At 37.5% G+C, this 14,122-nt stretch overlaps 1 protein-coding gene across 2 annotated transcripts in view; it reads right to left on the reverse strand.

The window, feature by feature from the left end:
* SPOCK3 (SPARC (osteonectin), cwcv and kazal like domains proteoglycan 3) overlaps positions 1 to 7,514 on the reverse strand; it is a 517,993-nt gene extending 510,479 nt beyond the window's left edge. For both annotated transcript variants that reach the window (XM_045985859.1, XM_045985852.1), the window contains exons 1-2: positions 7,376 to 7,514; positions 6,907 to 7,095 (exon numbers count right to left, since the gene is read on the reverse strand). In XM_045985859.1, the coding sequence (XP_045841815.1) occupies positions 6,907 to 7,095 (189 nt within the window). In that variant the 5' untranslated portion in view covers positions 7,376 to 7,514. The remainder of the gene's footprint in view (positions 1 to 6,906; positions 7,096 to 7,375) is intronic.
* Between the last annotated feature and the right edge of the window lie 6,608 nt (positions 7,515 to 14,122).

The raw sequence follows: 14,122 nt of genomic DNA on the forward strand, positions 1-14,122 counted from the left end.
AAGATTCACAGATCAGACTTCAGAAAATAAATACATAAAATATAATAATATAATATAATAATATATAATAATAAATAAAATATAATAATAAAAATATAATAAAATAATTCTAGCCCAGATCATGAAAACTAAAGTTACCTAAGAATATAAAATGTTACTCTGAGTCAGAATCATGAGATCTAAAAGCAGTCTTACCGTAGTCTTATTGTAAAAGTAGGAAAAAAGATGCTTCATAGCAATATACGATGTTCTTTTGGTATGTTAGGTAAAAAGCTTATATTAGGTAAAAAGCTTGTGTAAACTAGGGAGAAAAACACAAGCTTGTGTAATCACAAGCAAGCTGACTTCTCTTAAGAACCAGAAAGGCATGTGGTGACCACACATATAATAGCAAAGGAGATTGTGCTTGCATTTGTGAGATGCAGAAAGCTAAACTAGGGAGAAAAAACAAAAAACAAAACCCTAAAACATGTCTTCACAACATTTTAGAGGGAGTGCCTATTTTCTTTTCTTTTCTTTTCTTTTTTTTTTAAGATTTTTTTGTTTATTTATTTGACAGAGAGAGAGAGAGATCACAAGTTGGCAGAGAGGGAGGGGGAAGCAGGTCCCTGCCACGCAGAGAGCCCAATGTGGTGCTTGATCCCAGGACCCTCAGATCATGACCTGAGTCTTAACCCTCTGAGCCACCCAGGCACCCCCAAGGGAGTGCCTATTTTCTAATTAGCATGTAAAAAATATTTATAATATGAGATATAATCACTTTAGTTTCCTGACAATTTAATCTGTTACTTATTTGAAAACAATAAAAAGTATATATATAATACATACATATTTATGCATAAACCTATGTATACATTCATATAAATGTACTTTACATATTTTATATATATACACATATGTATATATATATATATCACAAAGTAATTTACTTCTTATTCTACTTGGTTACACTTTCCTAATAATTCACTAGAAGTTATGAGAGCTGGAGAGTTAAACGTGCTTCCCTATAATTTCTATCTGTTAGAATGAACCCAAGGCAAATTGACTAAATTTTGTACTCAATTCAGATGGGGTCTGACAATGTGATAGCAGTTCTACTTGACAGTCCCTTCCCAGAAATGAGTAGATGAGTAGGCATTCTCTGACCTGCTTTTCTCATGTAACATCTGACTTGACAAAAATCAATCTTAACTGGTGAGTTTGGTAGTGGTGGTCATGATAGTGGGTGGGTGGGTTAAGAAATAGGTAGTGGAGGTTGTACCACACCTTTCTTTAACTAGGACTCAGATGTCACGGATTGGGGTTAGACTACTGCATGGGGCTAGCCCTTTGCTGCTATAGTAACTCACTTACTCCAGACTCTTCAAAGACTACTTATTGCTTCTCTATAGTCAATTGCCTCTTTCTTGATTGAGTCCTCTAATGATTTAAACAATATGAATACTAGTCAAATATAAAAAAAATCACCTGCTACAGTCTTTACTAGGACTGATTTGCAAATATGTATACTATATACACTATATACACTTTCATGGATTTGTAAACACAGTGTGGTCCATAGTCATCAATAGATCGAAAGAGAAAAAAAGATCAAAGAGAGGAAAAACACTTGTGGGAATGCAACAGACTAACTTTGAAGAATTACCAAGGACAGCCTATGTGCTCAAGTATGATAAAATATAGGTAACGGTTACCACAGTTCAAAATATTGTTTCATGGTGAGAAACACTAAAAATGTACTTTTTAAAATCAGAATTAGATATTCATTATTGAGAAAGTGTTCCTGAACAGAGAAAATAGTGGTTTGATTTGTTCAATTTCTCTAATTAATAATAATTCTTTATTTTTTACATATTGTTGAAAAGTAAAGTAGTAAAATTTCCCTTCCTGCTATTAGCACATCCCAAAGGTAATCATTTCATAATATATATGAATATGAAATCATCACACTGCACAACTTAAATATCTACAATTTTGTCAATTATACCTCAAGTAAGTAGATTAATTTTAACATACTACAAAGGAGAAGCCCTCATGCTAAAGGTATGCTGACTGTTCAGGTAATACAACTGGGGTACATCATGAATCTAAGAAAAGTACTGAGAAAGTATTCTTTAAAGATTATGTTTGAATCCCCATGCCTTTTAAAGCAATCAAATACTTTACTTGCAGTAGGCATAGAAACCAATTGTTCGTTTACTAACTAATAGCAGTAAAAGTTGATAGACTCTAAGGGAGCTTTACTTCTCTATAGCCACTAAGTGGCAGGAAATATCCCCCCCATCAGCCATTACCTCTCAAATAATCTGTATACTCTACTAAGATGAAACCTCAACTCAGATGAGAAAAGGAAATAAAAAGAAAAAAAGTTTAAGAAAGGTTATCGTACAAAAAAAAAAAAAAAAGAAAGAAAGAAAGGTTATCGTACTATCCAATACATCCAAATCAGGCATTTTAAAATTCAACTTCTAATTTGAGGGCTGCTGAGATGCTTAAGTCTGTCCTTTAAGGTTGATTTTTTTAAAGTCAAATTGTAAGACTTTTTTGTTGTTTTCAGTATATCTAAAGGGTATTAAAAATTAGTTAAGGAATAAGTGCAAACTGAAGTTGATTATGGGTTTTGCAAGAAGAATGGTAAGCATCTCTTGAAACAATGGTCAAAATGATCCCCAGGTTGTCATTTGTCTGTTTTGTAAGATGATGAGGCTGTGGTTATGATTTTCTCCAATACTCTTTTTTTAGAGGAGTTTAGGTTCACAGAGAAATTGAGAGACGATACAGAGATTTCCCGTATACCCTATGCCACCATAAAAGCATAATCTCCCCATTAGGAATGTTCCCTACTAGAGTGCTCCATTTGTTACAGTAGATGAATCTACACTGAAACCTCGTAATTACTCAGTCTATAGTTTACCTTAGAGTTCATTCTTGGGATGTATTTTCTATGGGTTTGAGCAAAGGTATAATGATATGTATCAACCATTATACAAACACACGGAGTATTTTCACTGCCCCAAAACTCTTCTGTGCTGTACCTGTTCATCCCTCCTCCCACCCTCTACCTCCACTCCCAGGTATTTTTATTGAACAGTAAATTTAATCAGAAGCATTTGAATGTCAGCGGATGGGTACAGTTCTGATTTTATTACATGAGTTATTTGAAATTAACATGGCCATCATTGCCCATGTACACTTTTTATTATACTGCTTCCAACATATAATATCTTTTTTTGGTCATTTTTAATTACAGCATGTACTTTGGAGAAGTCATAGTAGTTGAGACTGATAAAGGCATTATATCACTTACTATCAATTACTTCATTGGTTTCCAAATTCCATATTCATTTATTACATGATTAAGGGTATAATTGTATTGACTTACAAAACACAAATATTTGAAATATGCACTATATGGACCACTTGAGTCAGAAGCTAATGCCTTTGTTTTCTTATAATGATCAAGATTTTCAATTCTCCTCATAGGCATGCATACATTTACACATGTAAGAATGGAGTGAAGGAATTCCTTGCAACTCTTCTTGGTAAAGGTATTATCCCACAATGGCTCCACTGAGGAATTTGGTGTTCTTGATTTTATCACTACTCACCAGAACCAAAAGGTAGCAAATGTGATGTAACCAGTGTATCTATTAAATATATCTTGTTGAAAGTTTTTTGTTTGCTTGCTTTATTTTAAAAATCATAAAATTATACTCTGAACATAACATTCTGGATCTGTCTACTATACTTACTTTTAAATGAGTTGACTTCTCTATATCTTTAAGTTAAAATTTTATTTTTCCTAAGAGGTAGCAATTAGAATGTCCACAGGACTTTTTATACTAATTTTTAAAAGGACAGGTTTTCTGTGTGTATACTGACATTCTGTACACTTTAAAGGACAATAAAACTTTGTTCAAAGAGCATTGTTAGTATAAAGCGGTCAAAATTATTTGAAGTTTCTTCTGTGTTAAGTTTGGCTTTGGTTTATTTATTTCTCTGTGATTTTTATTGAGGAAATTGAGAAAATGAGTCATCAGTGGCAGTGTTTCCTATGTTCATCTACTTTTACATAATACTTCCTTTCCATGTTCCTGATTCCTCAAGCTTTATTATACATAGTATATAGTTATATATTTAAATTGCATATAATATATAAAAAGTACACCTATCTTAAAAGCCATTCAGTTAAAATATAATGATGGATTGCATTTTCAAATATTATTCAAAATAGTTTTCAAATATAATTGAAAAGAAGATATAGTTCAAACTTTCATTAAGGAATTACTTGTAAAATAATATTGCTTGTGTAAGATAGTCACACAAAGAAAAGTAAAGTCTAATTCTAGTCTTGGTTATGCTTAGGTATTTCTAACCTTTTTTTGGAAATAAAATTAACTATGTCTTTAGGAGAGAAAAGTAGACATAAGTACTTCAGTTAAATTATTTCTAAAAGAAGAGATTGATATCTTTGTTTCTTTGTCTTTGTATAAACTGAGTATGCAAATCCATTATTTAAGATATCAATGCTGATGCAGAACATTTAAAGGTAGATTCATGCAGCACAAACACTTCAAGCAATGCCTCATCACCTTGGGTTTCCAGATGAAAATGAAAAAAAAATAATATCTTAAAAAATACAGAATAAAAAAAGCTAATGATTCTCAAGAAGGGAAAAACAATCTGTACATTAGCAGTAAGGTGAATGGTCTAAATGCAGGTTCTGCATTCTGAGTTGAGATGTCACACTATCACTATACATTTTATCATGTTAAGAATAAGCAACAGGTGGTTAAAAGGTTGGAAAAAAGATAACACTTATCTTCTCCATGCCCTCCAAAAGCTATCTTTACAAAAACATAATTATCTTAATAAGTGGTAATGCTAAAACCTGATATAATGTTTAAATAGATAATTTATTATATTTTCATCATTGCATGTCCTTCAAAACAGATATCTGCTAAAAATATTTCAGTAATTCCTTTACTTAAATTTAACATATAGTTTTAATGCCCCCACCCCCGCCCAGTACCAGAGATCAACTAAGGATAACTGAAAGTACTACAGCAATAAAATGCTCTATTCTGTGTCTGCATAAGTTGGATGAATGATTCCTGGAATATTTAATTATTTCAGGCAACTCACCTTACCTCCATAGTTTTAATCAAACACACTTACAAACTGCTCAAGCATAACTGGTTGCCTTTAAAAATGCAATAAAGAAATTTGAATAAAGTCAGAGAACAGGAAGATTGAAGGTTTAAAATATATTTTGTGGAAGAAAGCCTAACATTTATTTTAAAAGATTTTCAAGCAGCCATCAATAAATAAAATGTCATTATGTGAAGCATTGTTCACATAATGACAAAATCTTCAATATTTTTTTTTCCAAATGAGGATATGATAAGCAGAAATCTTTCTCCAGGTTTAGAAATATCTCATTAGCTTGCTTGCTTTTTGATTGTATTCAATATTAGCATAAACTTAAAAAAATGTGTAAAGGATTTTGGTTACACTAAAACGATTTGAAGCTTTGTTCCTAAAGCATGTAAGACGGAGTCCTCCATTAAGTATTATCATTATCATTACCATTTTTCACCCCTGTACACATGCCTAGTATCTCTGAGTTACATCTAATTTTGAAGTAAAAATTAGCGTCTCTTCAGGAATCCCTCTGCCAGAAATCCCTACGTGTTTTGCCTCTTCAGTTGACTCATGTGAGGGGTGTTGGGAGCAGGGGATAGAGGAGCCAAGATGAAAACTAATCTAAGCTTCCATTTATTTTCCCAAATCGTGACAGTGTGAGGTGATGAAAGAAGTTAACTCATGTCTACGTAGGGCAGTGCAGATGGACTCCACGAGAAATCCTCTCAAATATCACCATAAAGGTTGGCAGGGTGTCTGTGAATCACTCTCGCTTCCTTTCGGGCCTCCCGGGTTTTAAAAGGTGGGCTGGGGGCCGGGGGCGGTAATCAGGTGCCCCGGCCGCCACCTCGCTGGGACAGCCAAGTTGAAAGCTCGGAGGTGAACCGCGCTTCTCTGGCCGGCAGCTCTTCCCCGGCTCCATTCAGATCAGGTGGGAAAAATGACTGGAAGTCACCACCACCGACTCCAAGGCAAACAGACGTCTCCACACCTGCCTCGTTCTTAATAACCCTTGAGGACACACCCGGGGGTGCGGGGGGGGGGGGGAGGTCTACAGTTTAACCCTTTCAGAGCCACCCCCTAAGGAAGTCCCCCCGCCACGACCCCCCTCACCGGGCGGATTTTCTGGCAGGGATGCAATCCGGAATAAAACCGTATCGAATGCGTTACAAACATGCTCCGTGTTAAAGTTAATGCCGGAGCCCAAATCTGATCAGCAATTTGATGGTATCAAGCGCAGTTCAACTTCTGCCCGCTGGTGCGCCCAAACCACCTCCCACCCCTTGGAGAGCCGGCATTTAGAAATCTTACATCTTCCTCCCTCCTCCCTCAAATTCCTTAATGGACCATTAGTAACGGGATCGATCCTAGTTGCTTGAGTGGCAATCCATCGCAAAGGCGCATCTGCCGTGTTTACTACTGCCAGAAACACCATTCAAAAGTCGAGGAGGTAGAGCCAGCACTTTGGAAACCTTTGGGGGCCGAGGGAGGTGGGGAGGTACGCGGGAGACGAGGAGGCAGGAGGCAGGAGGGCACCTGGTGAGACTTGAACTCCGGGGCAGCCAGCAAGCAGCCTCTCCCGAGCACTAGCCGGGAGGGGTCATCGCCACCGCCAACTTCCCCGGCCCCGAGCGCTGCCGGGCTCCCCGCGCCCCTGTCCTCGGAAAATCGAGCCCGCCGCCCACCCACCCGCAGCCGCCGCGGCCCCCGCCTGGGAGCAGCGCGCTCTTGCGTCCGGGGATGGGGGTGCGCAGCACTTACGTCTCGGAATTTGTTCCACTGTCCGACTTCCTTGTCATACTGAGAGATCGTGGTGAGCCATTGTTTATCGTCCAGAAAATTACCGCCGTCCGACCGCCCCCCGGCCGCAGCCACCGCCGCCGCAGCGGTGAGAGCCTGACTGCACCAAGCGGCTGCACACACACACAATACAGCTGACACCTTGAGCATCTGGGAAAGGAGACACAACCGGGGGGCGGGTAGGGGGGCAGTGTCAAACGAGGGGTAAGAAGACCGGGAAACCCGGGAATACATGCATCAGCGACGACAGGGGTAGAGGGAGGAGGAGACAAGCAGGGACGGGGTGCCCCCTCCCCGGAGGTTTTACCCCCAAACCCGGGCGCTCACACACGCGCAGACCCGCAGACCCGGGGGAGGAGAGGGGGTATAAGGGAGGAAGCCCCAGCTGCAGCACCCCGCGTGGGCAAAAGAACGCTTCCAGGCACATCACCTTGTTGTGAGCTTGCACCGAGCTCGCAGCTCCTGCTGGAAACGCAGCCCGGCTCTGCCAACTCGCCGCTTTCAGGAGCTGCTGCACGCGCCGCTGTCTGGAGCGGTCCACTCAGCTCTCTGCGCCAGGCGCGCTCCCCGCATCTCCACCTCCCCCCGCGCGCTCTTCTCTCGTTTACTCCCCTGGCTTCACCCCTCCCTCCCCCAGCTCCTTTTTTAATTTTTTTCCTCTCCCTTTCCCACCTCCTCCTATCCCACCTTCCTCTCTCTGGATCTGAGCTGCAGTCGAGTCCGGATGCGACGCTCGGCTGAAGGCAGAGGATGCGGTAGCTGCTCGCCTAGGAATCCTTATCTGCTTTATAACCTCTCCCCTCCAGAAGAGGTTCTCGTGTTCGCTAGACTGCCTGAACATTCTCTCTGCTCCTGGACTGATTTAACACAAAATATCTGTAGCTCTCTTAGTTGTCTCTGGTCTGCGATTTCGAAGCTGGTCACTCAGACGTGGGAAATGAGATCTGAAGAAAACTTTATGCATCGCCAAGTCACGAATCCCTTGGAGTTTAAATCCTGTAAACCTCTTGGACTGAGCTCCACCCTAAGACAGAGCCAAATCTGTAGGGTCTTGGGAGATGCTTAATGCCGAAAATCAAAGAATGTTTGAGCGAATTCTGGATTATAACATAGTGCAGACTTTCACGTTAAAGAGTGGAAGTTCTTTTCGACAGAGAATCATTACTAGGTAGGAAGTTTGAGTACACCTAAATTTTCTGCAGCCGTAGATAATTTCCCCTTAAAAACTCCTTGACAACTGTATTTTATGCTCTAAGACCAGAATCAAAAACTTTAAAACCCTAATCTATGTCTCCCTACTGAAAAAATGGAAGAACAGCGTTTTTGAGACAGAACACTAATTTTGCTCTCCATACCTCCATTTATGACAAAATACTTGGCTTTTCGTTGTTTCTCCACATACTCAGAATAAGCTGGAAGGAAGTCAATAATTAGCCCCCTGTAACCACAGTCTGATGAAGAGAATCTCTCCCAAAGACTGGAAGGATTTAGGTGAAGTGAATATTATATGTAAATCAGGAGATCTATGGAGGCCAAAAGACCACAATAAGACTATGCATCTCTGAATTTATTAGAGGTTATTTCAGCTAAAACTGTATCTGCCAAAGCTATGACCTTTGAAAATTTTGTGTAGTTTCCAAAACTTGAGGAGATAGTTAAATAGCAGCAGTACCTTCCACTTCTATTTTCTATTTCGATCTCATATAACATTTGTGTAACACTTTTCAAACTATATTAAAATAGGAATCAAAACGCATGATTAATATTGATTTCTATCTTTTATAAATATAGGACTTAAAATGAATATATAATACATAAATGAAAGGGAAAAAAGATATTTTCCTCAAATGCCACTCTTTCCACTCTGATGATGGGGAGAAAATGAGAATCTACAAGTGTAATCCATAGACACCCTGATTGATGTAAACTCACATTAGGTAACTTTAGAAACACTGATGTATACTAATTCTCCAATTATGTTTATTTCAGTTTTGTCACAGCTGGCTATATCATATATTTCAGAATATTCTGAAGCACTATCTTGCTTAGGACATCCTTTAGACAACATTGGTAGGTCCACCCTCCACTAACCCCTCTATCTGTTCCCCATCCATCAACCCCCTACATCCCTATATTCACCTCTCTACCATAAAAGTTAAAGTATTTTACTCTCAATTCAATGAGAATCTTTTAACATGTTTAAAAACCTCATTCCTTTTTAAATTTAAATCTATGGAAAAAACACAAAAAGTATGCCTTAGATGAAACTATGATGCACAGAAGAAGTTACAATTGTTAAATTGAAAATTACCTTCTAGTCTTTGTAAATTAATTTTTTTAAATTTTAAAAAATGTTTTAAAAAGATGTATTTTATTTGCTATAAAATATTTGATGGGGGTTGCCTGGGTGAGTCAGTGGGTTAAGCTTCTGCCTTCCGCTCAGGTCATGATCCCAGAGTCCTGGGATCTAGCCCACATCGGCTCGCTGCTCAGCAGGAAGCCTGCTTTCCCCCTCTATCTCTGCCTGCTGCTCTGCCTGCTTGTGATCTCTGTCTGTCAAATAAATAAATACAAATCTTTAAATAAGAAAAAAATATTTGATGAGGGATGAGGCTCTAACACTGCTCCACCCCCAATGTTATCGTCTGTTATACATTTTAACATAAATACATATTTATCCCCCAAATGCATCTATTTCACTGCTGACACTAACATGTTCATAGAATCTCTTCGCATCTAGCTTTCACTGCTTGTCTTATTTTGGGAGAAAAGCCTCTAATAGTGTATCAAACTCCACATCTGAGGGTAGAGCAGGATTTGCCAACAAACTGCAAGTTTGAAATGCTGTAAATCAAAAGAAATAGATTGAGTGCATTTGTGCTGGTCAGCTATGGTTCAGTTCATTTACTACTACTGGCAGAGCTCCTTAAACCTCTACCATGCTTCTAAAGCCTTGCCCTTGTTTCTGGGCAAGTAGAGTAGTGAGAATAAAAGTCTACTAAGTGTGATGGTTTGATGTATTAATCACAGGGAAGTCTCCTTTCAGTTTCTCCATATTACTGAATGTTTGGGTCTTCAAAGAGCCTGCTTTCAAAATTTAAATAATCCTGAGAGAATTCACACTTCAGTTAACACCTTGGTTATCAGTTAACACCTCAATGGAGATTAATTGAAAACTTGTGCAGAGCAAAACACAGCAGGGAAGAATACAGGAAGAGTATTAAGTGGGAGGTAATATACGGAAGGGGTAGTTAGGAACTTTACAAGTCAAAGTAGGTTGCCACAGAGGGGAGTAATTCACTGACTGCTACCTGGTTTTATTGAGAACTTTCGTGGGAAATGGAAAAGCTAAAAAAAAAAAAAAAAATACGAAATGGAGTAGGGTATCTGGGGTGGGCAGAATAAGACACTGACACCAGAAGTAAGTAGATAGAGCTTGTTTTGTGTTTCTGATCATGCTTTACAAAATTGAAACTCACAGCAAGACACGGATTTTCATTCCCAGTCCCCTTTCTGTCACTTCTGTCACTTCATGCCAAATAATTTTTCATATACATTATAAAAAGCCAATATTAAGGCCAGTCCAATGTTGAACCTTACCTCTATATTTGTTTCCTTAACCTTTTAACTCTTCTTCTGCTAAACATTAAGTCAATCAATTAATAGACATCTATTATCAAATATGTGCAAAATATTGTACTAGAAATAATTTTTATATTAAATCTGTTTCTTCTCTAGGTTTACTTACCCTTGTTTTTAGATCTGCTATAGTTTAGAACAATAAATACCAGATATATGGTAACAAGGGGTCCATTTATAACCATCTTTGAGTTTGGGATCTATGAAGACCTTAATGGAACTCCATATCTTTAAATACACACACACACACACACACACACACACACACACACACACTCCCCCTTTAGTTGCCTTTAATAAGTTATCTTTCTTTCATAGCTGCTATTAAAGTGTTACTCCTAACTATCCTGAGACTGTACAGAATAGTTCAAATCATTGCATCTTCCATGTGCTAGGTACTTTACATCCATGCTACCCTTTATTCCTCACAGTTTGTGCAGGATACCATAGTAAACACAAAGGAAGGATTTTTGAGGGCCTATGAAGTCATCGAGAAAGATGATGCTTTTAAGTTTTCTCTCTATATATAGAAACTTCTCCGTTTGAATCTTTTGCTTATGTTCTTCCGTTCCACTGCCCCCATATCCTTCCTCTCCCACTTGTTGTGCATTCATTTAACTTTATTTCCGTAAGAGTGAGGACTCATCTCTTGGTAGTCAAAGAAAGAAGGGATGGTTAAATCAGGGAGCTTGCTAAGCTAAGACAGAAGTCACTCTGCTTTAATGTTGAGCAGCTTGGTCCCTGACCAAAATGACCTGTTCACTCAGACCTCCAGTCTCAACAAAAGCAAGCCTGGAACCCAGCAGGCAGTCTACCTGGTTGGCTGAGAAGAAAATAAACCAGGCTGCCTCCTTCTTCTTATGCCAGTGAAAGAAATGTTTGCCTTTCCTTTACAGCCAGCTGGTGAAGATAAGGAGAGATGGGCAGTAAGGGGCTGTGTAGAGTATATGTAGTCACCAGAAGTTTTGGTTAAATGATAGATGAGTTATCCTAAAACCACAATTTGGCTATGTCGAAATATTTCATTATAAGATAAGAGAAACAATAATTGATCTATAAAAGTCAGCCATCTAAAAGTGGTGACTTATGTCAAATCCAAGAACTTCAGCTCATGACCTATGAGCTTGAATACAGCATATGAACGAGAAAAAAAAATGAAGCAAAACTCTGGGTATTAAAATTTCAGAAGGAAATAAAGACCTGCCAAAATCATCATAATAACATATCAGGAAATAGCATTCTGTGTCCTCATTTTGGAATTTTATTTAACGAAACCTTAGATGTCTTATACATCATCTGTGCTTGATTTAATAGAAAACAGCAGTAATTACTAAGATTTGCATTAGGGGCATCAAGAGTAAACATTTTTTTTTTTTAACTAGAATGGAATTGTTAGAATAGCATATAGTCTTTGTTTTTTGTTTGTTTTCAGAGACCAACCTCACTTAAGCTAACAGAAGATACTGGATATCTGATTTGATAAACAGGCCCACTTATGATTTATCTTAATCTAAAACATTTGGTAGATAAACAGACTTAAAAGCTATAATGAATATGGGAAGCACATCAATCAGTTCAATTACTGTAATTCTTAAGAAGGCATTTTTCAACATTTAAACCAGAGGGTGAATCTGATTAAATTAATTGTTTACTAAGTAGATGGTACTGGAAAGTGTCCAATAAGGCAATTGAAATTTGTTTTTACTTTATATTGAAATATATTTCTTGACTATTTTAAGGAAAAATATAAATATATTATATTATAAATTATATTAATTATATATACAAGATACTGACACAAAATGGTTAAAATAAAATGTACAAGAATATTTAAACAGTAAACTCTACATACATGCTCAGAAATACATGTATTCTTATAGTTATGAAATTTTAAAATCTGCAAGTTAAAAGACTTTTAAGAATACCTCTGCTCTTGAGACAAATACAGGCATGTTTTTTTACAAATTAGTTTGACCTGCAGATTTATTAATATAGCAACATTTATATAAGAATGTATGATGAATCAGAATGTTTTTTGGCCTGGTAGAGTATCAGCTGTAGTTATAGTTTGTAAATCATGATATACAAAGAATCTTTTATGTTTATCTTTTGAATTTTTGTTTGTTTAGTTATTTTTAGCTGACTAGTGCAAAACAAGCTTTACATATCATTCTTTATTATATTAGTATTGGTTACCTATTTTCAGAGGATAAGAAGTGTCCCAGGTGATATTGCGAATCCTTGATACTTACATCTGTCCTCTTGGATAAATGGGAATTTCTCTCCATGAGAAGCAGCTGTATTAAAAAAGAGAATGTTCTGATTACTGATCATATGTATGTGTCAAGCATCCCATACTCTACAGGATTGCTGAAAGTAAAGAACATATTTAGTGAAAATTTATTTTATTTTTTTAATATTTTATTTATTTGACAGACAGAGATCACAAGTAGGCAGAGTGGCAGGTAGAGAGAGAGAGAGGAGGAAGCAGGCCTCCCGCTAAGCAGAAAGCCCAAAGCGGGGCTCAATCCCAGGACCCTGGGATCATGACGTGAGCTGAAGGCAGAGGCCTTAACCCACTGAGCCACCCAGACTCACTATTTAGTGAAAATTTAAACAATAACATGAAACAATTTATAAGTAATACAAGTTTTTCCTCTCTGAAAGTTAAAAACCTACTCTCTAGCTATTTACCTTAAAAATATTTATTGATTGCTCTCTAAATGTTAAGCAATATGCTTGGAAGTGGATGCAAATGACATTTCCAATAAGAGTTAGTATCCAAATACAGAAAGCGCTTATAAACCTCAATACTCCCCAAATTAATAATCCGATTAACAAAATGGGCAGAACACAAGAACAGCCATTTCTCCACAGAAGACATTCAGATGGCCGATGGAAACATGAAAAGATGCTCATCAGTTATCATCAGAAAAATGCACATTGAAACTACAATGAGGTATCATCTCACACTCATCAGAATGGCTAAAATCAGCAACACAAAAAACAACAGGTGTGGCAAGGTTGTGGAGAAAAAAGAACACTCATGCGTGTGCTATAGGTGGGAATGCAAACCGGTGTACCCAGTGTGGAAAACAGCATAAGAGTTTCCTCAAAATGTTAAAAATGGAACTACTTTATGGTCCAGTAATCACACTACTGGGTAATTAGCCAAAGATTTTAAGAAGACTAATTCAAGGGATACATGCACCCCTATGTTTATAGTAGGATTATTTACAATAGCCAAGATATGGAAGCAGCCCAACTGTCCATTGGCTGATGAGCAGATGAAGATATGTGTGTGTGTGTGTGTGTGTAGATAGATAGATAGATAGATAGACATAAATATATAGATATAAATACCACTCAGCCATAAAAAAGAATGTAATCTTGCCATTTGTAATGACACACAGATGGAGTTACAGAGCATAATGTTTAGTAAAATAAGTCAGTCAGAGGAGGAAAAATACAATATGATTTCACACATACATGGAATTTAAGAAACAAACCAAATAAGCAAAGGGGAAAAAATAAGAGA

The sequence above is a fragment of the Meles meles genome, chromosome 2 (genome assembly GCF_922984935.1).
Source record: "Meles meles chromosome 2, mMelMel3.1 paternal haplotype, whole genome shotgun sequence".
NCBI classification, from domain to species: domain Eukaryota; kingdom Metazoa; phylum Chordata; class Mammalia; order Carnivora; family Mustelidae; genus Meles; species Meles meles.